The sequence below is a fragment of the Mustela putorius genome, unplaced genomic scaffold (assembly GCF_011764305.1).
Source record: "Mustela putorius furo isolate JIRA1106 unplaced genomic scaffold, ASM1176430v1.1 tig00000095_pilon_pilon_pilon, whole genome shotgun sequence".
In the NCBI taxonomy this organism is placed as follows: Eukaryota; Metazoa; Chordata; class Mammalia; order Carnivora; family Mustelidae; genus Mustela; species Mustela putorius.
In genome coordinates this window covers 24,009,224-24,035,328 of record NW_025421280.1, presented here as the reverse complement: position 1 = coordinate 24,035,328, position 26,105 = coordinate 24,009,224, and the positions used below count along the sequence as shown (strand labels likewise).

Here is a 26,105-nt window from a genome sequence, read left to right as displayed (position 1 = left end):
AACTGTACCAAATGGAAACTTGGAAATCATCTTTGACATTCTCATACCCCTTCATCCATCCTTCCCAAGCTGTGACACTTTTTTCTCCAAAATGTTTCTCAAATGTGCCCACCTTTTACCTCCCTCTGCCCCAACCCAGCATCACCAGTGTTCTGGAAGACTACAAAAAGATTCTCACTGGCTTCCCAGCTTCGACTTTGGCCTTCAGGATCTCCAAACCATTCTCCATCTTATTTACAAAGATGGGTCACACATACATGACTTTAAAATTCCAGCTCTACAGGTCACCCCTCTAGAGGTTAACTTCTCTATTTTGTGGTTCCCCCGCCAGTCTGGGCATCCTAGGTACTCACGGGGCCACACATATTCACCCCAGCCCATCAAGTCACATGGCTCTTAGCTTTTACACTCTAGCGAGGCGTTCTTTTCCCATCAGAAGTGGACACCTCAGTCCCTTAGGCAGCCCCGGGCCTTTCAGGCTGGACGGAGTACACTAGTCTCTAACTAGTCACTTCTTTGTCCCAAATTTCTGCAACCTGGGATAAAACCCTTTGCTTTCTTCTGAGCCCCATCTTGCCCGGGGCTCCCTCTGGCCAGGGGGTCCCTCCCTCAGGGCTGTTTCCAAATCACCTCTTTTGGGCGGCCCACCCGTCACATTATCTCTGTCACAGCACCCGCCCTGCCCCTGTCCTCTACGTTCCTCGACTCTACTTGGGACTACAAGCTAATGGGTGAGGTCTCTAACGCCCTCCCCGCCCCGACACCCGAGCGCCCGAGCGCGGCTGCAGATGCCAGGCCCGCAGATCCTCCCCGCCTCAGAAGAGAAATCCAGCCGCCACCGGCTTCTCAGCTTAGTGAAGGAAGACTATCACTCCCAGAAACCCTTTCGCGGGGAGCTGGAGATTGGCCCTACACGCCCTTCCTGCGGAGGAAACTGAGCATGCGCGATGGAGCTGCGCCTAGCCCTAAAGACTGCGCAGGCGGGAACTGCATCCCCCAGCAGGCCCTGCGGCCAATTTTCATCCCCGCGTGACAAGTGACTTCCGGCGCGGAGGGGCGGGGCGCACGGCTGAGGCAGCAGCTGGGGCAGCTAGGGGAGCGGCCCGGTGGCCGGCGGGCGCCAGCCGCCATGGAGGCCGTACCCCGCATGCCCATGATCTGGCTGGACCTGAAGGAGGCTGGTGACTTCCTCTTCCAGCCGGCCGTGAAGAAGGTAAGTACTTCCCCCACAGCCCCCACCTCTCCCGCGTAGCGCCGTCTGCCAGCGCGTGACGCCCCCTGCGCGTCCATCATCTCCCTTAGGCCCTGGTCGCGGGGTTGGGTGAGGCCAGGAGGGGCCTCGGGTGGATTTCCTCAGCCTGGCCCACCCCCCGCAGACATTCCTGTCCCCGCTTCGCCCGCTCGGGGCTAATACCCACAGTCTCGTCGAAACCGACTTTCCGACTTCTGCTCCGGGCCAATTGCGGTTCCCACGGAAGCACCGCACTTCCTCGGGGTGACGCTCCGGACCTAGTTCGGCTCGCCTCTGCTCCAGGCCGGGACCGCCCCGCGGGGAGAGGCGGGCTTCCCTGGCCGTTTCGTTGACCTGTACCCTAGGTGCGGGGTCAGTCCAGCACCCTTCTGGGCGGACTCAGGGGTTGTGGCTCCTCTTGTGAGTTTTGAAGGTGGGAGCCAGAGGTATGCCTGACCTCTGCGATTGGGGTCTCTCTGACAGTTGGTGCAGTTGTCTCTGGGCTCTTACGAAGAACCATGTTCGGGAGCCCCCTTGGACCAAAAGATACAGTTCCTTGTCATTTTTGGAAGGGTTACTGCTTTTCTTAACCTCCTGGAGGGGAGAGGAGCTTGTAGCTCCCGGAGAAACCTTAGCAGTTGCTGTGTTGAGCGTTCAGTTGGACGGGGGAGACAGACAGGTCTGGTGATGGAGGCAAGGGAGCTCTGGCGCGCTCAGGTGGGGCTGGCACAGGGGCCAGGCGTGTGGAATGAGCATCAGGTGCCCCCTGAGACATCAGCCTTGAGGAGGGCCACCTAGCACTGGGTTTCCCTCCCTCTCTTTACACTACCGGTAACAGATTGAATTCCTTTGATTCCGTCATTAAACTAAACTTCTTTGGGCACTCATTTGTAAAGACAGGAAATTAGATTTAATCTAAACCTCAAGAATTTTGTTAGCTCTTTCCCAGATATTGTTAGCTCTTTCCCAGTCTTCTCTCCATCTGCTCTTTCAGGCAAGTTCAGTTGGATGAATTTTTCTAAAACACAACAAAACTCCTTTGTTTTCTCATTCAGCCCCAACCCATTTAGAGTTCTCCCTGACCAGCCCCAGCCCTTTCAGTATTTTTTGACGGCCAAGTGTATGCTTGATCTGTGTATCTCTGATACAGATTCTGTTCACAGTCAGCCATTTGCTGTTCTCTTAACATTCTCTGTATTTTGCTCTTCTGTGCCTTTGGTTGTAGAATTCCTCGCACCCAGAAAATCTCTCTTCTTTGTCCTGTGGGATGGGGATGGGGCCCCTCTTTAATTTCTGTATATTGGTTCTGTCCATCTTTCAAGGCCCAGTTTAAGTTCTTTCTCTTCCGAAAGCATTCTTTAATCCTTTTCATCTGGATGAATCTTTCTCTTCTCTGAATCCCCTTTTCCATTCTTTTCCCGGTGTTAGTATGTGTGCTATGTTTTAACTATTCAATTCTAAATGACCAGAGAAGCATCTCCTTGTCCTCAAAGCCTAGTGGGGTCCCCTCTACATAGTTGGGCATTCAGGAAAGTGTTTCTCAAATGATTGAATGACATTTGAGAGGGAATTTAGATATGGTGACCATAAATTATGGAAATCCAGTGGATAAAGTCTTAGCCCAGAAAATCCTAGGAGATATTTTTGTTGGAACTTAGCCTTTGATACTCTGGCCACTCTTACCTAACCAACAGGGTATTTTGTGAGTAATGAGTTTCTGGAAGGCTCTCTGAGCCTCCAGAGAGTAGTTGCTCATTAGCTGTTCAGCCTCAGGTGGTCTCAAATGCTAAAGAAACTTTTCATTTCCTAGACACGATTAGTCTTTGTTTTTTTCTTTGTTTCCTCTTCTTTGGGGTTGGGAAAGATATGCCATTTATTTGATAGGTTAAGATTGTGGCATGTATTTGCAAGAACCAACTGAAAAGGAATAGCAGTGTGTGGGTAGGCTGGGCTTCCTCAGGGTACCCTAGAACTCTGCCTGAGGGAGACTGCAGAAGCCACTTGAGCCTGGGAACTCTTCCTGACCCGGACTCCTCTCCCCAACCAGAGCCCCTACTCTGCTTCTGCCATTCGTATGCTTGTCCTCTTCTACCCTTCTCTCAGCTGTGGGAACCTTCACCAGTGACTTGGAGCTGAGAGGTGGAATTTAATTTAGGATACTGGGGTAAAAATGGGTTCTGTTGAGGTCAACCTATTGAGCACTATTACCTTGGTAATACAGATGAGTAAGAGACAGTTCTTTTTTTTTTTTCTTTCATGGAGTTCAGTTTAGTAAAAAAGTTTAAAAATTAAATGGTGGTATCAGTGGAAGAGTATATGCAGTGTATGAAGTACCAGCCTAAGGAGGGGCCATCAGAGAAGGCTTGGTGGGCTTTGAAGGATGAATAGGAGTTTTCCAGAGAGCTAAAGGGTTTGTTTCTTTGTAAGGCCTGGACTGTTGAAAAGATCTTTCTTAATGGTTAGTATTGGGTTTTGCTCCTAATGAACATGCCTTCAGTTATGGAGAAACGTGAAATAAGAGCCAGGAGAACAGCAAGCTGGTTTGGAACTGCAGTGCCAAACTTTAGGTTGGGATACTGGGGCGCACATAATTTTTGAGTGGGAAAATGCTGCTGTCTCTGCACTTTCTTACCTGTGCTGTGGAGCCCAGAGTGCTGACTCACTGGAAGCTGATGAAGGCTGATTTGTACTCTACATCACCGAGTGATTTGGTGACAAGTGTTGGTATTTGAAGTTGTTTCCTCCTCCGGTCCCAAACACCTGCCCTTAATCAACTACACTAGAGCTTAAGTCAAGCTCACTTGGACTTAGGTGTTAACATCCATCTCGGATTCATTTATTGAACAAATAGCTATTGAGTGACTGTATGTGCCAGCCCTGGGAAGTCAGGGCTGTATGTAATGACAAAAATTCCTGCTTTCATGGAGATTATCTTATTTATTTATTTTTTTTAAGATTTTATTTACTCATTTGACAGAGAGAAAGACATAGCAAAAGAGGGAACACAAGCAGGGGGAGTGGGAGAGTGAGAAGCAGACTTCCCACCGAGCAGGGAGCCCAATGTGGGGTTCTATCTCAGGACTGGGATCGTGACTTGAGATAAAGTGAGACGCCCAACAGACTGAGCCACCCAGGCACCCCTGGAGCTTATCTTCTGATGATCCACATAGTAACTCTTCCTCAAGGGCAGATGTATCATGTGGTAGCCATCCTGCCAACTGAGTAGCTTCTTGGCCTCACCTCTCCTCCCACTCTGGCTGGACTGATCTCTAAATCTCCACTTTCTCCAGAGAAACTGCCCACTATTCAAGGCCTGCCTCCACTGGCTTCAGCCTGCCTCTCTCTAATTCGTTCCCCCAGGCCTCTCCTGTAGGAACTGTCAGCTTCTTTTCCTTCCACATCTGGTCATTGTTCATGCTCTGGTCCTTACTGGAATTCCTTTCCTCCTCTTCATTATTCAGGTTGAACCCTACGTCCTCTGGGCCCCTTTAGCTGTCTAGCTGTTGTACCACACTCCTCCAAATTCAGTCAGGTCTTAATGCTCAGTTGACCTGGGGCACAGAGTGTTCACTCTTACTACCTCTTCTTATGGTTCATCTTACTCACTTGTAGTGCCTGGTGTTTAGGTTTGTGGGATTTTTCTCCCTCTTCTCGATAGCCGACTCCTTTGAAGTTCTTGCTACACACACAGAAAAGAAAATGAGACAACCAGGGGCCTAAAAGGGGACCCTGCCTCCTCAGCAGTGGGGAGCATGGGACGTTGGGTTACCTCTGGTGGTGACCTGGCTTATCTCTTATCACAGATTTGGAGTCACCAAACCTGTCTGCCCAGTTGTGTTTTAAAGCCGAATGGCTCCAAGAGCAGATGACTTGCATTGTCCAGGTCATCTCTCTGACTTCAGTCTCATACACCAAAAACCTGTATCCATTTCACTCCAGAGTCTTTCCTTTACTTGGGAAGTAATAAATACTTGTGTGTGGAGAGTGCTTCACAAGTGTTGGTTGAATGACCTAGTCTAGTTCTAGCACCTGCCAGGAGATGTAACTTGAGTTATCCTTGGTGGTGGTGTTAGAAGAGATGTGGGAGAGATTCTTTTGAGTGTAGGGTCACTCTGGTCACTTTGTTCTCATCCTCAGTGCTGTTGGCCTGTAATTTGGTTTTAGGCTTGCTGACATCAAGGGGAAATAAAATTTCTTTCTCTGAATAAATCTCATTTGAAATTCAGTAGCAAAGCATATGTTGTAATTATTAACACTCCTCTATGTGGGACTTAGTTTTATGTGTGTTTGCATGGACCAGCCCAAGGAATGCCTCATATTTGAGTAAATCCTGCAAGTGGGGCAAAAAAATAAGTGTGTGGTGAACAAAGGTAATGTTAACACATGTGTGCCTTTTATTCTCTTTTTTCTTGTCTTATTGCTTTAATTAGCACCATGGAATTCCAAGATGTTGTATCAACTTAAGAGCAAAAGCTAAACACCCCCACGGCCTGGGGTGGGCCAGGGGGTGAGGGGACACAGACACAGAAGAATGGGAACATGCTAATAGAAGAGAAAGAGATACAAATGGAATATCCCTGGGACAAGAGTCAGGAAACCTGGCTTGGGGTTCCAGCACTGCCATTGCTAATCTCTGGTTCTTTTTTTTGTTTTGTTTTTTAAAGATTTTATTTATTTATTTGACAGACAGAGATCTCAAGTATGTGGAGAGGCAGGCAGAGAGAGAGGAGGAAGCAGCCTCCCCACCAAGCAGAGAGCCTGACCTGGGGCTCAATCCCAGGACCCTGGGATCATGACCTGAGCTGAAGGCAGAGGCTTTAGCCCACTGAGCCACCCAGGTGCCCCTCTGGTTCCCATTTTTACAATCTGTAAACAAATGGCAGGACCTAGGATGAATGTTTGCATACAAAATTCTGTGCCATTTGTTGCTCAGTTAAAGAGAAGAGTAGTATCATGGAAATAGCATAGACATTGGAATCAGACAGCTCTTGGTTTAGGTCATCTCTTCCACTTAATTTAGGTGAGCTTCAGCTGCTACAAATAATTATATAACTAATCTGGTCCTCATTTTTCTCACCTGTAATATGGAACTATTCTTAACGCATAAGCTTGTGAGAATCAAGAATTAATGCATGTGAGGGGTGCCTGGGTGGCTCAGTGGGTTAAAGCCTCTGCCTTCAGCTCAGGTCATGATCTTAGGGTCCTGGGATTGAGCCCTATGTCGGGCTCTCTGCTCCGCGGGGAGACTGCTTCCTCCCCTCTCTCTCTCTGCCTGCCTCTCTGCCTACTTGTGATTTCTCTCTCTCTCTCAAAGAAATTAAAAAAAAAAATCTAAAAAAGAATTAATGCATGTGAGTTCCTATTAGAGGTCTTAACATCATATTGATCTTTCTCTCTGGAGATGGCCTTTCCATTCTCTTACTTTTTTGCGCTTGTAACTCCTTCCTTTCCTTTTTTATGCCCCCCACCCCAGTGGCTTTGATCCCGGACATGGTCTCAGTTAACAGACCTGTCCGTAGGTCTTTTTGTTCCCCCAGGAAAGGATGGCCAGCTGCTCCAGAGCCGGCTTAGGCTCTGGAGGTTCTCTGGTCCTTTCAACCCTAACTCGCTGTTGGTTGTATAGGTGCACTGGTGTCCTGTTGTTGCCTTCTAGTTTTTTGCTCCTGGTCTGTGGTGGCAGGGTCCGAGGTCTGTTTGCTGCTGGGCCTTTTCTCAGGTTCTGTCAGGAGCTTCAGATCCTGAGCAGACTCTTCTTCTGAGCTCTGCAACTGTAAAGAGTTTGATTTCGGGGAGCACGTGGGTGACTCCATCGGTTAAGTGTCTGCCTTCAACTCAGGTCATGATCCGAGGGTCCTGGGATCAAGCCCTGCATTGGGCTGCCTGCTCAGCAGAGAGCCTGCTTCTCCCTCTCCTCCCTTGCTCATGCTCTCTATCCCTATCTGTGTCTCTCAAATAAATAAATAAAATCTTTAAAAAAAAAAAAAAAAAGAGTTTGATTTCACTGTGTTTGTGTGTTCTTGTTTTGTGTGTCTTTATACACACACACCCGTGTGTGTATATGTATATATCCCACAAAGCTTTGAAAGTAAGTTGTATATATCTCAGCACATCCTCCTGTGTGACCGTATTATCATCACACGTAAGAAAGTCCATAAAAATTTTCTACTATAATATATATTAAAATTTTACCTATTGTCCCCAAAGCATTTTTTTAAAGATTTTATTTTTAAGTAATCTCTGCAGCCAGCATGGGCTTCCAACTTACAGCCCCAAGATCAAGAGTCACATGTTCTACCCACTGAGCCAGCCAGGCTTCTCCCCCCCGAAGTATTTTTATGACTTCCCCTCAAATTCAGATTCAGTCAAGGTTCTCAAATTGTATTTAGTTCTGTTTCTTTAATCTTTTAGAATCTAGACTAGTCTCTTGTTCAGCCGCACTCCCATTACATTGATTTTTTTTTCAGAGAATAGGTTAACTGTTGGGCAAAATGTCTCATCTTCGGAATTTTCTTGAGTGTCTCCTTTTAGTATTTTCAGTTTGTTCATCCATTCTCTGCATTTCCTGTAAACACAACCTTTTGCTGAGTTATCTAAAACACCTAGTAAGGCCCCTACCATTTCTGATGCTTGGTGGGGGTTGGAGGGGTGTTGTTGGCAGGACCCTGCCACTATGTCAGGCACAGTCTGGTGAAGGCATGTTTAGAATGTAGGTAGAGCAGCAGCTGAAATTCAAAGAAGTGACATCTCAGCTGAGTCTTAATAGAGAAGAGGGGACATGTGAACAAGTATTGAGAACTGAGAGTGCAATTCCACAAGCCTGGTGGCTGGGGGTCCCCAGGAGTTGCTAGAAGACAGTCCTTGAAGGCTGTTGGGAGTGCTTATGAAGAGCCGTGAACTCTGTGCCTAGGAAATAACCTTTGGTTTTGGAGGCTTTGGGGAGCCATTGTCACACATCCTTTCCAGATTTTTCTCTTTAGGTTGCAATTCAGTTATTTCTCATAATCTCACTGTCCTGAGAAAAGTATGTTTGGGTTTTGTTTCCACCACCCCCCCCCAGCTGTGTGTGTGTTTCAGAAGGCTTTGAAGTTAGGAATGACAGTGGATTTTGCTAGAAAGAACTCTGGCATCTAGGTGAGGGGTAGATTTGAAGGGGTGAGAATAGAGCTTATGAACACATGGATCTTGCAGGAGGTAAAACCAACAGAAGAGGGTCAGGATTGGAGGTTTGGGAATGTGACTGGTTGATGCTGAAAGAAGCTCAGCAGGAGCCTCCCCTCTGCCTGTCCCTCCTCTCCCTTTCCCTGCCAAGGCAGGTAGGAGCTGTCACATGGCCTGGGTTCCCACATGCTTAATGCCTCAGCTCTGTGGCATAGGTTCTGGGAAGGAACCTCAGAGCAGGTGAGTGGGCCGCAGATGCTGTGTGAGTGTGCTACTAGAGAGAGCTGGCCACCTCTATTCAGCCTTTTTGACTTCCTTCACCGCTTCACAACCTTGGTTTGGGTCTTAGGGAACCTGTGAGGTGGGCATCAGTGCCTTAGTGTTTGTGGAATGGGTATATCTGCCCCCTGCCCCCAGATCACTAATGCTGGCAGCAGGCACCACAACAGGCTTCCTGGTCAGTGGCCTTAGTCTGCTGATCTTAGATGGACAGGGGCTCTTGTGGTGCAGGCTATGCCTCCAGACTGATGAGTGTGCTCATTTCCAAGAGTCCACTCCTGAGGTGGTTGAGTGCTTTGGGGCCAGGCATGCCAGTCCCCTCTCTGATGTGAGCACAGATTTTTCCTTCTCCTATATGGATCATTCCCATCACACACCTGTGGGCCTTTCTTCAAGGTGAGGATGATGTAAATCATTTGTACTGCAGTGCCCTTCCCTAGCCAGGACAACTGGTGAAGAAGGCTTTGCACTCCCACTCTTGTTTGGTATGTCTTGCTTACATTTTTTGTTGGGTTAGGATTATGGTTGAGATCCCAGAACACAGCAAGGTCCAGTCCTTGAGGGAGGCTTGAATTGGTGGCCTCTTTTGGGATGCTTAGTGGGATCCCGTTTCAGCCAGCTAAGTTCCCTAGCTTCCTGAGCTGCCAGAGTCCTGGACTTTACAGAGAGGGCTCAGCCTGATGAAGACCAGCCAGCATGTTCACATAGGGTGGTCCAGTCGTATTTCCCATTTAGCTTAAAGGTAGAGGCTCCCATGGTCAACATCTCAGTGCTACCCCGTTATTGAGGTAAAGTTCCCAGTGGTCCAGGAGATAGGCTCGTGGTTGTGCATCTAGACTAGTGACTGCTAAGGGCTCAGGGCAGGAGTGAGAGCAGGGGAGTGTTCTGTGTTCTTGGTTTACATTCTCTCTCTCTCCCCCTCCCTCTAGTTTGTCCTAAAGAATTACGGAGAGAACCCAGAAGCCTACAATGAGGAACTGAAGAAGCTGGAGTTGCTCAGACAGGTAGGACAACAGTACTTTTACGCACTTGTGAATGGGACAGGTTTGATAGGGAGGTAAAGAAGCCACCTGGAACTGTGTTCATATTTTATTTATTTATTTATTTATAAAGATTTTGTTTATTTATTTGACAGACAGAGATCTCAAGTAGGCAGAGAGGCAGGCAGAGAGGGTGAGGGGGGCGTAGCAGGCTCCCACCTGAGCAGAGAGCCCGATGAGGGGCTTGATCCCAGGACCCTGAGATCATGACCTGAGCCGAAGGCAAAGGCTTTAACCCACAGAGCCACCCAGGCGCCGCCTGTGTTCTTATTTTAGTTTAATATTTTTTTCTCTTTAAAGCAGCTGACTTAATGGAGACGTTTGAAATGCTTAAAAGCAAAAACAACAACAACAACAAAAAAAAACTCTTAATTCTTGCAAATTTTTGAATATATATTTTATAATTTTATATGTAGTTGATCCTTGAACAGCATGGGTTTGAACTGCATGGGTCCATTTATATGCAGGTTTTCTATAGTACAGTACTATTAATGTATTTTCCTTGTGATTTCTTTAACATTTCCTTTTCTCTAGCTTTATTATAAGAATGCAATATATAATGCGTATAACATAAAAAATATGTGTTAACTGACCATGTTACCACTAAGGCTTCTAGCTAGCAGTAGGCTTATTAGTGGTTAAGTTTTGGGGAAGTCAAAAATTATAGTTAATTTTGACTGCTTGGGGGATCAGCACCCTGAACCCCACAGTGTTCAAGTGTCAGCTGTGTATACTGTATAAAAACACAGTAGGTGGACGCCTGGGTGGCTCAGTTGGTTAAGCAGCTGCCTTCGGCTCAGGTCATGATCCCAGCGTCCTGGGATCGAGTCCCACATCAGGCTCCTTGCTCAGCAGGGAGCCTGCTTCTCCCTCTGCCTCTGCCTGCCATTCTGTCTGCCTGTGCTCGCTCTCTCCCCCTCTCTCTCTCTGATAAATAAATAAAAATCTTTAAAAAAACAAAAACACAGTAGGACCCTACACTGCCTATACAGCCTCCATAGTCAACTTTTTTCGTTTAATGTATTGTGGGTTTGTTTCTGTATCAGTGAACATAGAACCATATTATTTGTAACATCCTGTGATCATTGCATTGCACTGTGATTTAATCAGTCTGGTGTCAGCAAACATATGGTTATTTCCATTTTCCCCATGGTAAGTATAAGCCATGTCATGCATGCTTGACCACTTCTGGGATTGTTTCTGTAGGAATTAGTGGGTGAAGAGGATGCACTTGCTTTCATTTCCACCCCCTACTCCTGCTGCTACTTTGCAGTTTTGGCAGTTAGGTGAAAAGGGTATTTAATTTTAATTTTCTGTTATTTGGTTAATAGTAAGGTTTCGCAGTTGTTAATGTGTTATATATCCTTTTAGGACTTGCCAGTGTCTTCTGTGCATTTTTCTCCTAGACTTAGATTTATTGCATTTCACAGATACCATATGTGTTTATTTTTTGCTTTTTGTTTTTTTAAAATGTTTTATTTATTTATTTGACACAGAGAGAGATAGTGAGAAAGGGAATGGAAGTAGAGGGAGTGGGAGAGGGAGAAGCAGGCCTCCCTGCCAAGCAGGGAGCGTGATGCGGGGCTCAGTCCCTGGACCCTGGGATCATGAGCTGAGCCAAAGGCAGATGCTTAATGACCAAGCCACCCTGGCACCCCTGTGTGTTTTTTATTTATTTATTTTTTAGTGTAATCTCTGCACCCAATGTGGGGCTCGAACCCACAACCCTGAGATCAAAAGTTGTATGCTCCACTGACTGAGCCAGCCAGGCGCCCCTAGATACTGTGTTTTGGTTTTTGTTTGTTTGTTTGTTTGTTTTTGGTTTTTTTGTTTGTATTTTTTACAAATTGAAGGTTTGTGACTGTCCTGTCCTTCGTGGAGCAGGTCTTTTGGTTCCATTTTCCTGACAGCACTTGTTCACTTTGTGTGTCTCTGTCACATTTTGGTAATTCTCACAATATTGTAAACTTTTTCATCTTTATATTTGCTGGGGTGAGCTGTGGTCAGTGATTTTTGAGGTTGCTATTGCCGTGGTTTGGGGGCACCATAAACCCCATCTAAGCATGTAAATTCAGTCGGTAAATGTTGGGGGGGTTCTGACTGCTCTACCAACCAGCTGTTCCCGTGTCTTTCTCTCTCTCCTTGGGTCTTCCTGTTGCCGTGAAACAACAGTATTGATACTAGGCCAGTTAGTAACCTTACAACAGTCTCTTAAGTGTTCAAGTGAAAGGAAGAGTTGCACATTTTCATTTTAAATCAGAAGCTGGAAATGATTAAGCTTAGTGAGGAAGAGAGGTTGAAATCCAAGATAGGCCGTTGTATCAGTTAGCCCAGTTGTGAATGCAAAGGAAAAGTTCTTGAAGGAAATATAGTTTTTACTCTGGTGAGCACATGAATGGTAACAAAACCACATCAGCAGCAGTGGCTGATGTGGAGGAAGTTTGAGTGATCTTGTTAGAAAATCACACCAGCCACAACATTCCCTTAAGCCAAAACCTAGCCCAGAGCAAGACAATGACTCTTCAATTCTGTGAAGGCTCAAAAAGCTGAGGAGGCTGCTGAAGGAAAGTCTGAAGCCAGCGGAGGTTGATTCATGAGGTTTAAGGAAAGAAGCCGTCTCCCTAACATCAAAGTACAAGGTGAGGGGCGCCTGGGTGGCTCAAATGGTAAAGTGTCTGCCTTTGGCTCAGGTCATGATCTCAGGGTCCTGGGATCGAGTCCCTCCCCCTGCTTGTTCTCTCTCTGTCTCTCTCAAATAAATAAACAAATATATAAAATCTGTGAAAACAAAATAAAACAGAGTACAGGGTGAAGCAGCAGGTGCTGATGGAGAAGCTGCAGCAGGGGATCTAGAAGATAATTTTTGAAGGTGGCTGCACTGCACAGCAGACTTTCAGTGTGGAGAATCCACCTTTCATACCAGAAAGTGCCATCCAGGACTTTCATAGCTGGAGATGAAGTCAGTGCCTGGCTTCAGAGCTTCAAAAGACTGGCTGACTCTCTTGCAGCTAGTGACTGTAAAGTTGAAGCCAGTGCTCATTTACTGTTCTGAAAATCCTAGGGCCCTGAAGAATTATGCTAATTCTACTCCGCCTATGCTCTGGAAATGGAACAACAAAGTCCAGATGGCAGTATATGTGTTTACAATGTAGTTTGCTAAATTTTTTTTTTAAAGATTTTATTTACTTATTTGACAGAGAGAGAGATCACAAGTAGGCCAGAGAGGCAGGCAGAGAGAGAGGGGGAAGCAGGCTCCCTGCTGAGCAGAGAGCCCGATTCGGGGTTGGATCCCAGGACCCTGAGATCATGACCTGAGCTGAAGGCAGAGGCTTTAACCCACGGAACAACCCAGGTGCCCCTTAGTTTACTAAATATTTTAAGGCTTCTGTTAAGACCCACCGCTCAGGAAGAGAAGATTCCTTTCAAGATATGACTGCTCATTGACAGTGTACATGGTCACCCAAGAGCGCTGATGGAAATGTTGTTTCCATGCCTGTTAACCAACATCCATTCTGCAGCTCATTTTGGCTTTCAGGCTTATTCCTTAAAAAATGCATTTCATAAGACTGTAGCTGCATAGATGATGATTCCTCTGATCTAGGTAAATTCAGTTGAATACCTTTTGGAAACAATTCATCATTTTAGATGCCATTAAGAACAATGGCGATTTATGGGAGGAGGTTGTCAACATGAATAGGAGTTTGGAAAAAGTGGGTTCCAGCCCTCATGGAGGACTTTCAGGGATTCCTGAGTTCAGTGGAGAAAGTTACCACGGTGCGGTAAAAACAGCAAGAGAACTTGAACTAGAAGTGGAGTCTGAAGATAGGACTAAGTTGCTGCAATCTCATGATAAAATTTGACCAGATTCTTATGGATGAGCAAAGAAAAGTGGTCTCTTGTGCTAGATTTTGTTCCTGGTGAAGGTGCTGTGAAGTTGTTGAAATGACAAAGGATTTAGAGTGTCATGTAAACTGCATTGATGAAGTAGCAGCACAATTTGAGAAGACGGACTCCAATTTTTTTTTTTTAAGATTTTATTTATTTATTTGACAGAGAGAGATCACAAGTAGGCAGAGAGACAGGCAGAGAGAGAGAGAGAGAGAGGAGGAAGCAGGCTCCCTGCTGAGCAGAGAGCCCGATGCGGGACTCGATCCCAGGACCCAGAGATCATGACCTGAGCCACCCAGGCGCCCCGGACTCCAATTTTGAAAGAAGCTCTGCTGTGGGTAAAATGTTCTCAAACAGCATCACATGCTCCAGAGAAATCATTTGTAAAAGAGCAAATCCACAGGCAGACTTCACTTACCATACTTAAGAAATTGCCACAGCTGCCTGCGACCACGACCTTGATCATTCATCAGTATGGTGGCAAGACCCTCCACCAGCAAAAAGTTTACAATTCACTGAAATTCACTGAAAGCTCAGCTAGCATTTTTTAGCCATAAAGCATTTTTTTTAAAATTAAAGGTTTTATTCATTTGACACAGAGAGCAAGAGAGACTGCAGGCACAAGCAGGGGGAGTGGCAGGCAGAGGGAAAAGCTGGGAGCCCGATCCGGGGCTCCATCCCAGGACCCCGGGATCGTGACCCAAGCAAAGGCAGATGCTTAACAACTGAGCCACCCAGGTGCTCCTAGACTTTTTTTTTAAATTGTTGTTGCTATCGTTAAGTGTCCCTCCCCTTTTATATTTTCCACCTGTTACAGTTAGTGTGGAGAAAAGCAGTTGAGCAATTTGTTTTGTTTTTTAATTAATCTCTGCATCCACTGTGAGGTTCATACTCATGACCCCAGGATCAAGAGTTGCACACTCCTTTGACTGAGCCAGTCAGGTGCCCTGAGCAATTTATTTTGTTAATTGTTTTTTTCCGATAGTATTTGAGTTCATTTTCCTGGGGCTGGGGGGTAGAAAAGCAACAAGGTGCCCAGTAAAAGAGAAGCATCATGATGGATGGATCCGGGAAGCGTGATACTAGAGTGGGGCTTTCATCTGGCAGTTTGGGGTGAGGCCTTCCTGCTTCCACGTGACTTACTGACGCCTCCCTTTGCCTCCGGAGGTGGTGTGGTCCCAGCCGTGCACATGGTGGCTCATCAAAGACACAGTGGGGCAGCGGGTGTGGGAACCAGAGCTAGAAGAGCTGACGCAGGCTCAGTTCTCAGGCGAGGAACCGAGGTACTACCTACAGCATTGCGGAGACAGCGTTACCAAGGCCAAGTGCCAGGTGGCTTATTTTATTTTGGAAAAATTGGCCTTCTACAGTGGAAGGCTCCAATTAAGGGAGCTACACAGGAGTCCATTGCAGATCTTTTTTTCTTTTTAAAGACGTATTTATTTATTTGAGAGGGAGAGAGAGAACATGCATGCATGAGCAGGGCAGGAGCAAAAGAGAGTGAGCTCGAGCTTAAGATTGGGGAGGGCCAGACGGAGAATCTCAAGCAGACTCTGCCCTGAGCACAGAGCCCAATGCGGGACTCGATCTCACAACCCTGAGATCTTGATCTGAGCGGAAACCAAGAGTCTGATAGTCTGATGCTCAACCAACTGACCTACCCAGGCGCCCCCTGGAAATGGAAGGCAGATAAAGTTTGGGGAGCTGTAGGAGATGCTCTTTTGGTGATCTGGCCTCAGTATCCTCATCTCTAAAGCAGGGGCTGGAAGAGTTGTCTCTAAGAAGACCTTCCGGCTGCAACTCAGATCAGTTCTTGATTTATAGGGCATAAAGCTGGCAGGCGGTGAAGGGTTTGCTGGCAGGAGCGGGGTGGTGGGAGTGGTGCGGTCTCAGCTTCCTTTCCTCTCTGCTGTTGGCTCAGCCCCTCCAGTTCTGCCTAGTGCTCCCCATGCAGAGCCCGGCCGGGGGGTTCATCCTTGGCCGGATTAAAAGATTAAAAGTGCTGTGGAGTTGTGTCACTTGGAGGGTTGCTTCCATTGTTTCCCAAAGGTGGTTTTGGGAAGCACAAAGACAAATGTTTTCTGCTTTAATCTTTCTCTATATGCTTTAGTGAATATTAAAAAACTGTGTAGCTAACACACGGACCCTCTTGTTTTAGAGAGGCGCCTGATGAGGATGTGGCTCCAGTTTGACAGATGGGTCAGCCTAAAGGAAGATGTTAAGTCCATGAGGCATTTGGTTCTAGCAGCAGTTCTGATGGGGAGTGGGTGGTGACTGGATTCCAGAAGGCCTGGCCTGAGGGATGTGTCCCCCTGCAGCAGTAAGGCCGTGAACATGCCTGATCCTTGTTTTGGGTCCTCTGGAAGCGGCTCTGGAGGGAGTTTACATTCCTGCTTAGAGAGGCGCTGGAGGCACCGGGGAGTGCTGTCAAGTCGGACTGGGGAAGTAGCCCGGCCCTTCCTTCTGAGAGTATCCCAGGCAGAGGCCTTGAGCCCAGCTGTGGAGTGTGGTGTCCTCCAAGGAGGATTTCTGCTAGCCGGTGCTGGTCGGCCCTGGTGCTGGTCAGCCCTCGGCTGGGCCCAGTGGCTGCTGAAGTCCCCAGTGGGCAGTGGGGTGCTGTGGTTCTCTCCAGCAGGTGGGGTGAGGGTGTGCACAATGCTTCTAGCCTGTCCCTTCTTTGTTTTGTGCACCTGCTTCTTGGAGAGGATGTTGTCTGTTCTTCTTTTTGAGTGCAGTGTTCATCTGCTTTATTTCCCCCAAATGAGAATAGCTTTATTGTTTTTTATTAAAAAGTGAAAGTGGGGGGGGCTGGGCGGGATGAGGTAACTGGCTGATGAGCATCGAGGAGGGCCCGTGATGTAATGGGTACTGAGTGTTGTGTGCAGCTGATAAGTCACTGATCGCTACCTCTGAAACTAATCCACCATATGTTAATTAATTTAAATTAAAAAATTTTTTTAAAGGAAAAAAGTGAAAGTGTTCAATATAATGAGTAAATAGTACAAAGAAACAGATGTCTCTATATGTATGGATAGAATAGGAGAAGTTACTTAAACCCTGTTACCCAGTGGTATTCACTTAACGTTTTGGTGGATAACCTTCTAGAATCTTTTATCTTTGTTTATATACCTAGTTGGCTGTCAGTATCTATACAATTTCATATAAATGAAACTATACTGCTTATCTGTTACCTTTCTTTTTTGGCTCAATAAATATGTCATGAACATCTAGACGTAATAGAGACTCTCGTCTTCAGTCTTTGTGGCCGTGTTCTCTCTTGGGGGTGGCCTTGATATAATTTATTTGAACAGTCCACTTCGGAGGCATGCAGTATGTGACCCTGTTACTAATGCTGTGATAAATATCCGCGTGTGCTCATCAAGCATTTGCTTCTCTGCGTATTCTTTACTGTATGTTCTAGACACAGAGCTATGGGTCAGTGTCAGGTACATGAACATTTTTAATACCTGTTGTAGACCTGCCTTCCAGGAAGGTGGGACCGACTCAGCTAGCCCCAGCTGGCAGGGCGGTGGTTAGACAGCTGCAGCCTTAGCTGTGGGCTTTCTCTGGATCCGTTGGAGTGTGCGGTCTCTATCTCAGATGCAGATTTCTCCCTGGGGCCTCTGTGGGCAGACAGACCTGCCTGTACTCTACCTCAAGTGATGGCGGGACCGCTTCTCCCATCTGCCCCCCAGAATGCTGTCCGTGTCCCACGGGACTTTGAGGGCTGCAGCGTGCTCCGCAAGTACCTGGGCCAGCTTCACTACCTGCAGAGTCGGGTCCCCATGGGCTCGGGCCAGGAGGCCGCCGTTCCTGTCACCTGGTGAGAGCTGGCAGGCAGGGCTGGGGGGATGCCCAGAGGGAGCCTGGGCCAGCCCAGTGTTTGGATGGTGGGGATGTCCCCTCCCCTTCCTCAGCCCCCTCCCCTTTTCCTTGCCACAGAGGACAGGGGTGGCTTGGTGTGGTCTCCTTAGGCCTCCCTCTGACCTAACTGGGGTGGCTGGTCCTCTCACCTGGCCTCAAGGCTTTGGCCAGCTCCTTCCCTTAATTTGATGGGGGTGCCATGTCTGCAGGACCGAGATCTTCTCTGGCAAGTCTGTGGCCCATGAGGACATCAAATACGAGCAGGCTTGCATTCTCTACAACCTTGGTGAGCTGCCTAACCCTTTCCCCACGGGCCTGCCTCTCAGCTCTGCCAACCTAGGATCTCCGCTCAGAAGTCCGCAAAGGCAGTGGGCTCATGGACAGAAGACCCTTGGGTTCCGACCCCTCCACCGCCTTCCCCATAGCTCTCCTAGCACCTCTTTCCTGGGCCATGGGCACACTGCTGGGGAGAAGCTCCTCTTCTGCCACGTGGTGGTGCTGCTGCTGTTGTGCTCTGGCCAGGAGCAGTGACCTCTCTTTGACTGGACAGCTCTAACCCCCCAGTGGCTTTGGGCTGTTCCAGGCGGGAGAACAAGGCTGGCCTCAACTAGCCCTGCTATCAGCCCGGACGACTTAGTCCAGCTGAGTCCAGCGACTCAATCCACACTGAGGTCCAGTGTGGCTCAAGGGAGAAGCCTGGGGAGTCCCAAGTGCTGTCTGTGTAGGCATCCCTGGGGCCTCAAGACTGGAACTGTGGGCTGAGTGCTGTGGACGGGAGTTCCTCCTTCCTCCATCCCATGTCTGCCTGGGATAGAGCAAGACACTGAGGGGCTTGGCTGGACTTGGGAGTTTCCGCTCTGGGTGTTCTTGGACCATCTGCCGCAATACCCAGACCCTGTCTTCCCTGCCTCACACTCGACAGAGGCGTGCGGCGACTCGGAGCAGCCACAGGCTAGCTCTGACACCATGTCCTCTGACTCACTCCCCAGGGGCGCTGCATTCCATGCTGGGGGCCATGGACAAGCGGGTGTCTGAGGAGGTGAGGAGTGGCGGGCAGGACACAAGACATAAGGGTGGGGCTAAGTGTTCTTCGCCTCCATAGTCTGTGCCCTGTCCCATGGGAGTGGACACACGAGCAGCTCTCTGGCTCTGCCTCTGGCCATCGTCCTCTTCTTCCCTCCCAGGGCATGAAGGTCTCCTGTACGCATTTCCAGTGTGCAGCAGGCGCCTTTGCCTACCTGCGTGAGCACTTCCCTCAGGCCTACAGTGTGGACATGAGTCGCCAGATCCTCTCTCTCAACGTCAACCTCATGCTGGTGAGGAGGGGCCCTCGTCGGGGCCCAGTTCTGTCCAGGGGAGGGGACAGCCAGCGCCGGATCCTGGACCCGGCCCTGTGCACATGGCAGTGGGGACGTGGTTTTGATCATTTGAGCTGCAGGTTGGTCAGAGCAGGAGGGTGCTTCTTGGAGGCGGGAAGGTGGGAGGAGAGGACAGGGTTCTCTGGTTCCCCTGGTGGGAAGAGTAAGATCTCTGCATTTGTTGGCCCAGGGCCAGGCTCAGGAGTGCCTTCTGGAGAAGTCAATGTTGGACAACAGGAAGAGCTTTCTGGTGGCCCGCATCAGTGCACAGGTAGGGGCGGGGGTGGATGGTGGCCCTTAAGGGACTGAGAGCAGGCCTTTAGTTTACTCCTGACTCCCACTCACAACCCCATCCTGGCCCCCAGGTAGTAGATTACTACAAGGAGGCATGCCGGGCCTTGGAGAACCCCGACACCGCCTCACTGCTGGGCCGGATCCAGAAGGACTGGAAGAAGCTTGTCCAGATGAAGATCTACTACTTTGCAGCTGTGGCTCATGTGCGAGCACCGTGACCACTGGGGCGGGGTGGGGCAGGGCTGGGCGGGGCGGGCACCGCTTGGGAAGTAAGAGTCTCTTCTTTCTGCCCCCAGCTGCACATGGGGAAGCAGGCGGAGGAGCAGCAGAAGTTTGGGGAGCGGGTGAGTGAGCTGTGGCGAGGAGGGGTTCGGACTGATTCCATCCTTGTTCACAAGGTGCTAGAGGGCTCCCTTCCATGGCAGAGGGTGGGGAGGCTCTCCTCACCCCCACATCCTTGGCCACCCCCCCAGCTGCAGGCCTGGTGTTTCTTTTGTGTTGTCCTACCTGCTTCACCTTTGTCCCCAGGGGACTGAGGTGGGGATGGGTTGGTGGGGGCGGGCTAGCTGTAAAGTGGAGCCAGCTGGCCTGCCAGACTCCGTGCTGTTGGCTGGGCTGACACCTGGCTGCTTCCTCAAGCTTTTGGTCTTCTAGTGGGTCACCTCATGAGCAGGCAGAGCTTAGTGGGGTTGCAGGAGGAGGGAAGGATGCACCAGGCTCTGCCTACTGCCCCCCCACAGGTCACATATTTCCAGAGTGCCCTGGACAAGCTCAATGAAGCCATCAAGTTGGCCAAGGTAAAGCTGAGGAAGAGCCTGGCTGGCCCTCAGAGCCCCGAGAGAACCTGGAGTGAGCCTGCGGGGGGCCGAGGATTGTGCTAGCACTGGCTTTGATTGGGGCTGAGTCCCCTCCCATCCGTTTCCTCCAGGGCCAGCCTGACACCGTGCAGGACGCACTACGCTTTGCTATGGATGTCATTGGGGGAAAGTGAGTCTTGGGCTGGGAAGGAGGGGGGCGGGGGGCTCAGCTCTCAAGTAGCTGAGTGGGTGGCCTAATTGCTGGACTCCCCACTGCCCCCTCTGACCCCAGGTACAATTCTGCCAAAAAGGACAATGACTTCATCTACCATGAGGCTGTCCCAGCACTGGACACCCTTCAGCCTGTAAAAGGTCTGGAGCTGAGGGAAGGCTGAGGATTGGGGGGGGGGTGTCGTGAAGGCAGGAGTATAGAATAGAGGCCGACTCAAGGCTTGTGTGGGCCTGGTTTCCACCGTTCTTCCTCTTCCTCCCAGGCGCCCCCTTGGTGAAGCCCTTACCAGTGAACCCCACAGACCCTGCTGTTACAGGCCCTGACATCTTTGCCAAACTGGTACCTATGGCTGCTCATGAAGCCTCGTCGCTCTACAGGTGGGTGGGAGGAGCTGACCTGTTCTTAGCACAGATGGGGTTGGGCGGTCTCGAGACCTAGCTTCCAACACCTGCTTTGTCACTTTGGCAGTGAGGAGAAGGCCAAGCTGCTTCGGGAGATGATGGCCAAGATTGAGGACAAGAATGAGGTCCTGGAGTGAGTGCGGAGCTGGAGGTGGGAGGCGCGGGGGTGGGGGGGCGTGGGGATGCAGTGCACCTCTGCAGGGTCTCTAGTGCTGCTTGCAATGGGGAGAGGAAGAGTGAATGTCTTCTTGCATCAGGTTGCCTAGCCTTCCCCTTCCTGCACATGGTCTTGGGTACCAGATTTATAGGGGAACAGTCACCTGGCTTGGGAGGGCAGTGTTCCTGTGTCCCGTTGTTTTCAGCAGTGCCCCAGGTGTGTTCTGTGGGGCTAGGCCAGACCTTCAGTGGTGGAGGTCAGGATGCTGATTTGCCTCTGCTAGGACCTCAGACCTGGGTTTCAGTGGCGGGGCTTACCCTCATGAGAGGAGGGAAAATTGGGTCGGTGCCCACCTGGTCCTGTTGCCCATCCCCACCCCCCCAGTCAGTTCATGGATTCAATGCAGCTGGACCCTGAGACTGTGGACAACCTTGATGCGTACAACCACATCCCGCCCCAGCTCATGGAGAAGTGCGCAGCTCTCAGTGTCCGGCCTGATACTGTCAGGAACCTTGTGCAGTCCATGCAAGGTGAGCAAGGGGGAGAAGCACTTGGGTGGCGGAAGTCCTCTGCGGCGGCCTTCCGGTGTTCACTGAGGACGGAGGTTGTGCAGGCACCCACCCTCATGCTCCCATCTGTCCTGCTTAGCGAGCCTGGGGCCGCACACCAGCCCTTGACCGTGTGGGTAGTTGTGTCTCCTTGGGGACGGGCGCAAGGTGGGTGCCTGGTGTGGCTGCCTCAGGAGCTCTTCCTCTCCTGCAAACGCCCCCCAGCGCTGTCAGGTGTGTTCACGGATGTGGAAGCCTCCCTGAAGGACATCAGGGAGCTGCTGGAGGAGGACGAGCTGCTTGAGCAGAAGCTGCAGGAGGCCCTGGGCCAGGCCGGGGCCAGCCCGGCGGGCTCCAAGGCAGAGCTGGCTGAGGTGAGGCGCGACTGGGCTAAGTACATGGAGGTCCACGAGAAGGCCTCCTTCACCAACAGCGAGTTGCACCGGGCCATGAATCTGCACGTGGGCAACCTGCGCCTGCTCAGTGGGCCGCTGGACCAGGTCCGGGCTGCCCTGCCCACGCCAGCCCTCACCCCGGGTGAGCCCCCTGCACCCCCCCATCCTGTGCCCCTGGGGAGGGATGTGGAGCTGGAGCCTCTGGTCTCACCGACCACTGCTGCTCGCAGAGGACAAGGCTGTGCTGCAGAACCTGAAGCGTATCCTGGCCAAGGTGCAGGAGATGCGGGACCAGCGTGTGTCCCTGGAGCAGCAGCTGCGGGAGCTGATCCAGAAGGATGATATCACGGCCTCGCTGGTTACTGCCGACCACTCAGAGATGAAGGTGGGGCTGGCGAGGCGGGGCCGGTCTTTGATGCTGGGCTGCCCCCTGAAGCAGTGCGGCCCTGAGTGTCCCCTATGCCCCAACCCCCTTCCTCAGAAGCTGTTTGAGGAGCAGCTGAAGAAGTATGACCAGCTGCGGGTGTACCTGGAGCAGAACCTGGCGGCCCAGGACAACGTGCTCCGGGCACTGACCGAGGCCAACGTGCAGTATGCGGCCGTGCGGCGGGTGCTCAGTGAGCTGGACCAAAAGTCAGTGTCTAGCCCCGCACTGCAGCCCAGACTCCCGCCCGGAGCCCGGCTCCACTCCTCACCTGCCGCTGGCCTCTCTGCCCACCAGGTGGAACTCTACACTCCAGACCCTGGTGGCCTCCTACGAAGCCTATGAGGACCTGATGAAGAAGTCCCAGGAGGGCAAGGACTTCTACGCGGACCTGGAGAGCAAGGTGGCTGCTCTCTTGGAGCGGGCGCAGTCCACCTGCCAGGCCCGTGAGGCTGCGCGCCAGCAGCTCCTGGACAGGTGGGTGTGGCCTTGGGGCAGCTCCAGCCCAGACCCAGGCTCCCCGATGGCAGTCTGGCTCCACTCCTTCCTGACCTTGTCCCGCAGGGAGCTAAAGAAGAAGCCGCCCCCACGGCCCACGGCCCCGAAGCCACTACTGCCCCGGAGGGAAGAGGGGGAGGCAGCGGAGACAGGAGACCTGCCCGAGGAGCTGCGCAGCCTGCCCCCTGACATGGTGGCCGGCCCACGGCCACCGGAAACCTACTTGGGAACTGCTACCCCCCTCCACTTTCCTCCCAGCCCCTTCCCCAGTTCTGTGGGCCCAGCACCCCACTATCTCTCAGGTCCCGTTCCTCCTTGTACCTACTCAGGCCCCAGCCAGGTGTTGCAGCCCAGGGCCCCCCAGGTCCCAGGCCACCCTGCAATGGCCATCGCCCCTGGACCTGCCCTCTACTCAGCCCCTGCCTACGCACCGGAGTTGGGCCTTGTCCCCCGGTCCTCCCCACAGCATGGTGTGGTGAGCAGTCCCTATAGGGGTGTAGGCCCCCCCCCGCCAGTTGCAGGTCTGCCCTCAGCCCCACCTCCCCAGTTCTCAGGCCCTGAGATGGCCATGGGGGTTCGGCCAGCCACCACCACTGTAGATAGTGTGCAGGCCCCCATCTCCAGCCACACCGCACCACGGCCAAACCCCAGCCCTGTTCCTCCCCAGCCCTGCTTCCCGGTGCCCCCACCACAGCCGCAACTACTGCCCGCACCCTACACCTACCCTATGGGAGCCAAGCCGCCCCTCACAGCTCCCCCAACCCAGCACCACTTTCCTCCTGGGATTCCCCCAGGTTTTCCAGCCCCTAGGGTTGGGCCCCAGCCTCATCCCGCAGGAGTGGCATTTGGGCCCCAGCCTCCCCAGCAGCCCCTTCCACTCCAGCATCCGAACCTCTTCCCACCCCCGGCTCCAGGGCGGGTCCCCCCACAAGCTCCCTACCCTTTTGCCCCTCAATCTGGTGTCCTGGGACAGCCAACACCACCCCTGCACACCCCCCTCTACCCGGGCCCCTCTCAGGACCCTCTGCCCCCCCACTCAGGGGCTCTGCCCTTCCCCACCCCTGGTCCACCTCAGTCTCCCCATCCCACCCTGGCATATGGTCCTGCCCCTTCCCCCAGGCCCCTGGGCCCCCAGGCGGCCCCTCTCTCCATCCGGGGTCCCTCACCTGCTGGCCAGCCCACCCCCAACCCCCATCTGGTGCCTTCACCTGCCCCGTCACCAGGGCCTGGCCCGGTGCCACCTCGGGCCCCTGCTGCAGAGCCGCCCCCATGTGCGCGCCGGGGCACTGCGGCCGCAGACCTGTTATCCTCCAGCCCGGAGAGTCAGCACGGAGGCACGCAGCCCCCTGGGGGTGGGCAGCCCCTGCTGCAGCCTACAAAGGTGGACGCGGCCGAGGGCCGCCGCCCACAAGCCCTGCGGCTGATTGAGCGGGACCCCTACGAGCACCCCGAGAGGCTGCAGCAATTGCAGCGGGAGCTGGAGGCCTTTCGAGGCCAGCTGGGGGACGCAGCGGCCCTGGACGCCATGTGGCGAGAGCTGCAGGATGCCCAGGAACACGACGCCCGTGGCCGGTCCATTGCCATTGCCCGCTGCTACTCCCTGAAGAACCGGCACCAGGATGTCATGCCCTACGACAGTAACCGCGTGGTGCTGCGCTCGGGTAAGGACGACTACATCAACGCCAGCCGTGTGGAAGGGCTCTCACCCTACTGCCCGCCTTTGGTGGCCACCCAGGCGCCGCTGCCCGGTACAGCCGCAGACTTCTGGCTCATGGTGCATGAGCAGAAGGTGTCGGTCATTGTCATGCTGGTGTCTGAGGCAGAGATGGAGAAGGTGAGAGGGCGAGGGGAGGGGGGCGCCTGGGAGGGGCCCTGGCAGAGCAGCCTTTACTGCCTTGCCTGTTTCTTCAGCAAAAGGTGGCACGCTACTTCCCCACCGAGAGGGGCCAGCCCATGGTGCACGGTGCCCTGAGCCTGGCCCTGAGCAGCGTTCGGGCCACGGAGACCCATGTGGAGCGCGTGCTGAGCCTGCAGTTCCGGGACCAGAGCCTCAAGCGCTCGCTCGTGCACCTCCACTTCCCCACTTGGCCTGAGCTGTGCGTCTGCTGTCCCTGGGCGGGCGGGGGGCTCGGGCAGCTCGGGCTCTGGCGCGGGCACTACAGGGGCAGCTGCTGAGCTCGGGCTCACGGGTCCTGCCTGCACCCATAGGGGCCTGCCGGACAGCCCCGGCAACCTGCTGCGCTTCATCCAGGAGGTGCACGCGCACTGCCTGCACCAGCGGCCACTGCACACGCCCGTCGTCGTGCACTGCAGGTATGGCCCCATGGGCAGCGGCTGCGTGCCCCGCGGCACCTCAGCCCTGGACCCCGCTTACACCCCCTTCCTGCCGCAGCTCGGGGGTGGGCCGCACGGGAGCCTTCGCGCTGCTCTACGCCGCCGTGCAGGAGGTGGAGGCTGGGAATGGGATCCCCGAGCTGCCTCGGCTGGTGCGGCGCATGCGGCAGCAGAGGAAACACATGCTGCAGGAGAAAGTAAGGGTTGGGGGCGAAGGGGGTAGGTGGGATGGGGCCGGGGAGGGGCCCTCCGCCCTGGGCGGTGAGACCCTGCCCTGCTGACTGAGCCGAGGGCCCTCTCCAGCTGCACCTCAGGTTCTGCCATGAGGCGGTGGTGAGACATGTGGAGCAAGTCCTGCAGCGCCATGGTGTGCCTCCTCCGGGCAGACCGTCGGCCGGCACCAGCGTCAGCCAGAAGGTGAGGAAGGAGCCCCTGGGGCTGGCAGGCGCGCCCCAGCCTTGCAGATTGGTCTTCACCCACTTCTGTCTTCCCAGAACCACCTTCCTCAGGACTCCCAGGACCTGGTCCTCGGTGGGGACGTGCCCATCAGCTCCATCCAGGCTACCATTGCCAAGCTCAGCATCCGGCCTCCTGGGGCCCTGGATTCTCCGGCTGCCAGCATCCCAGGCCCCGTAGAGCCCCCGGGCCTGCCACCAGCCAGCCTCCCAGAGTCCACTCAGCTCCCGCCCTCCTCCCCACCCCCCCTCTCTTCACCCCAGCCCGAGGCCCCCCAGCCTGAGGAGGAACAACCAGTACCTGAGGCCCCCAGCCTGGGGCCCCCCTCCTCCTCCCTCGAGCTGTTGGCCTCCCTAACTCCCGAGGCCTTTTCTCTGGACAACTCCTTGCAAGGAAAGCAGCGGATGAGCAAGCAGAACTTTCTGCAAGCCCATAATGGTCAGGGTCTCAGGGCTGCCCGGGCCACTGATGACCCCCTCAGCCTTCTGGATCCACTCTGGACACTTAACAAGACCTGAATAGGCTTTGCCTGCTCAGTCCTTACACTACATCTCCCGCACCAGGCTGCCCACCCTAGCAGGGCCTCTCCAGTGGGCCTGGTCTCTTGTTCCCATTCCTGCTGCCTTCAGCCCTGCCTGGCCCAGCCCGCACCCCTGTGGGGTGGAGATGCCTTGCGGGCCTTGGGTTAGGTTCTGCTCCTTTGTGGGACCTGACATTTTTTCAGCTCTTTGCTATTAAAGTAATAAACCAA

At 52.5% G+C, this 26,105-nt stretch overlaps 1 protein-coding gene across 1 annotated transcript; it reads left to right on the top strand.

Moving 5' to 3' along the window:
• The first annotated feature begins 1,036 nt into the window (after positions 1-1,036).
• On the top strand, positions 1,037-26,105 carry PTPN23 (protein tyrosine phosphatase non-receptor type 23). The gene is made up of 25 exons (XM_045080578.1): positions 1,037-1,213; positions 9,598-9,672; positions 17,292-17,419; positions 17,670-17,746; positions 18,450-18,499; positions 18,645-18,776; positions 19,009-19,089; positions 19,184-19,315; positions 19,409-19,456; positions 19,853-19,909; positions 20,041-20,099; positions 20,202-20,281; positions 20,404-20,518; positions 20,610-20,675; positions 21,084-21,229; positions 21,473-21,784; positions 21,873-22,027; positions 22,124-22,275; positions 22,364-22,543; positions 22,631-24,398; positions 24,476-24,660; positions 24,773-24,877; positions 24,957-25,095; positions 25,202-25,315; positions 25,393-26,105. Exons 1-25 carry the CDS (start codon positions 1,130-1,132, stop codon positions 25,870-25,872), a joined length of 4,920 nt encoding a protein of 1,639 aa, XP_044936513.1. The 5' UTR covers positions 1,037-1,129; the 3' UTR covers positions 25,873-26,105.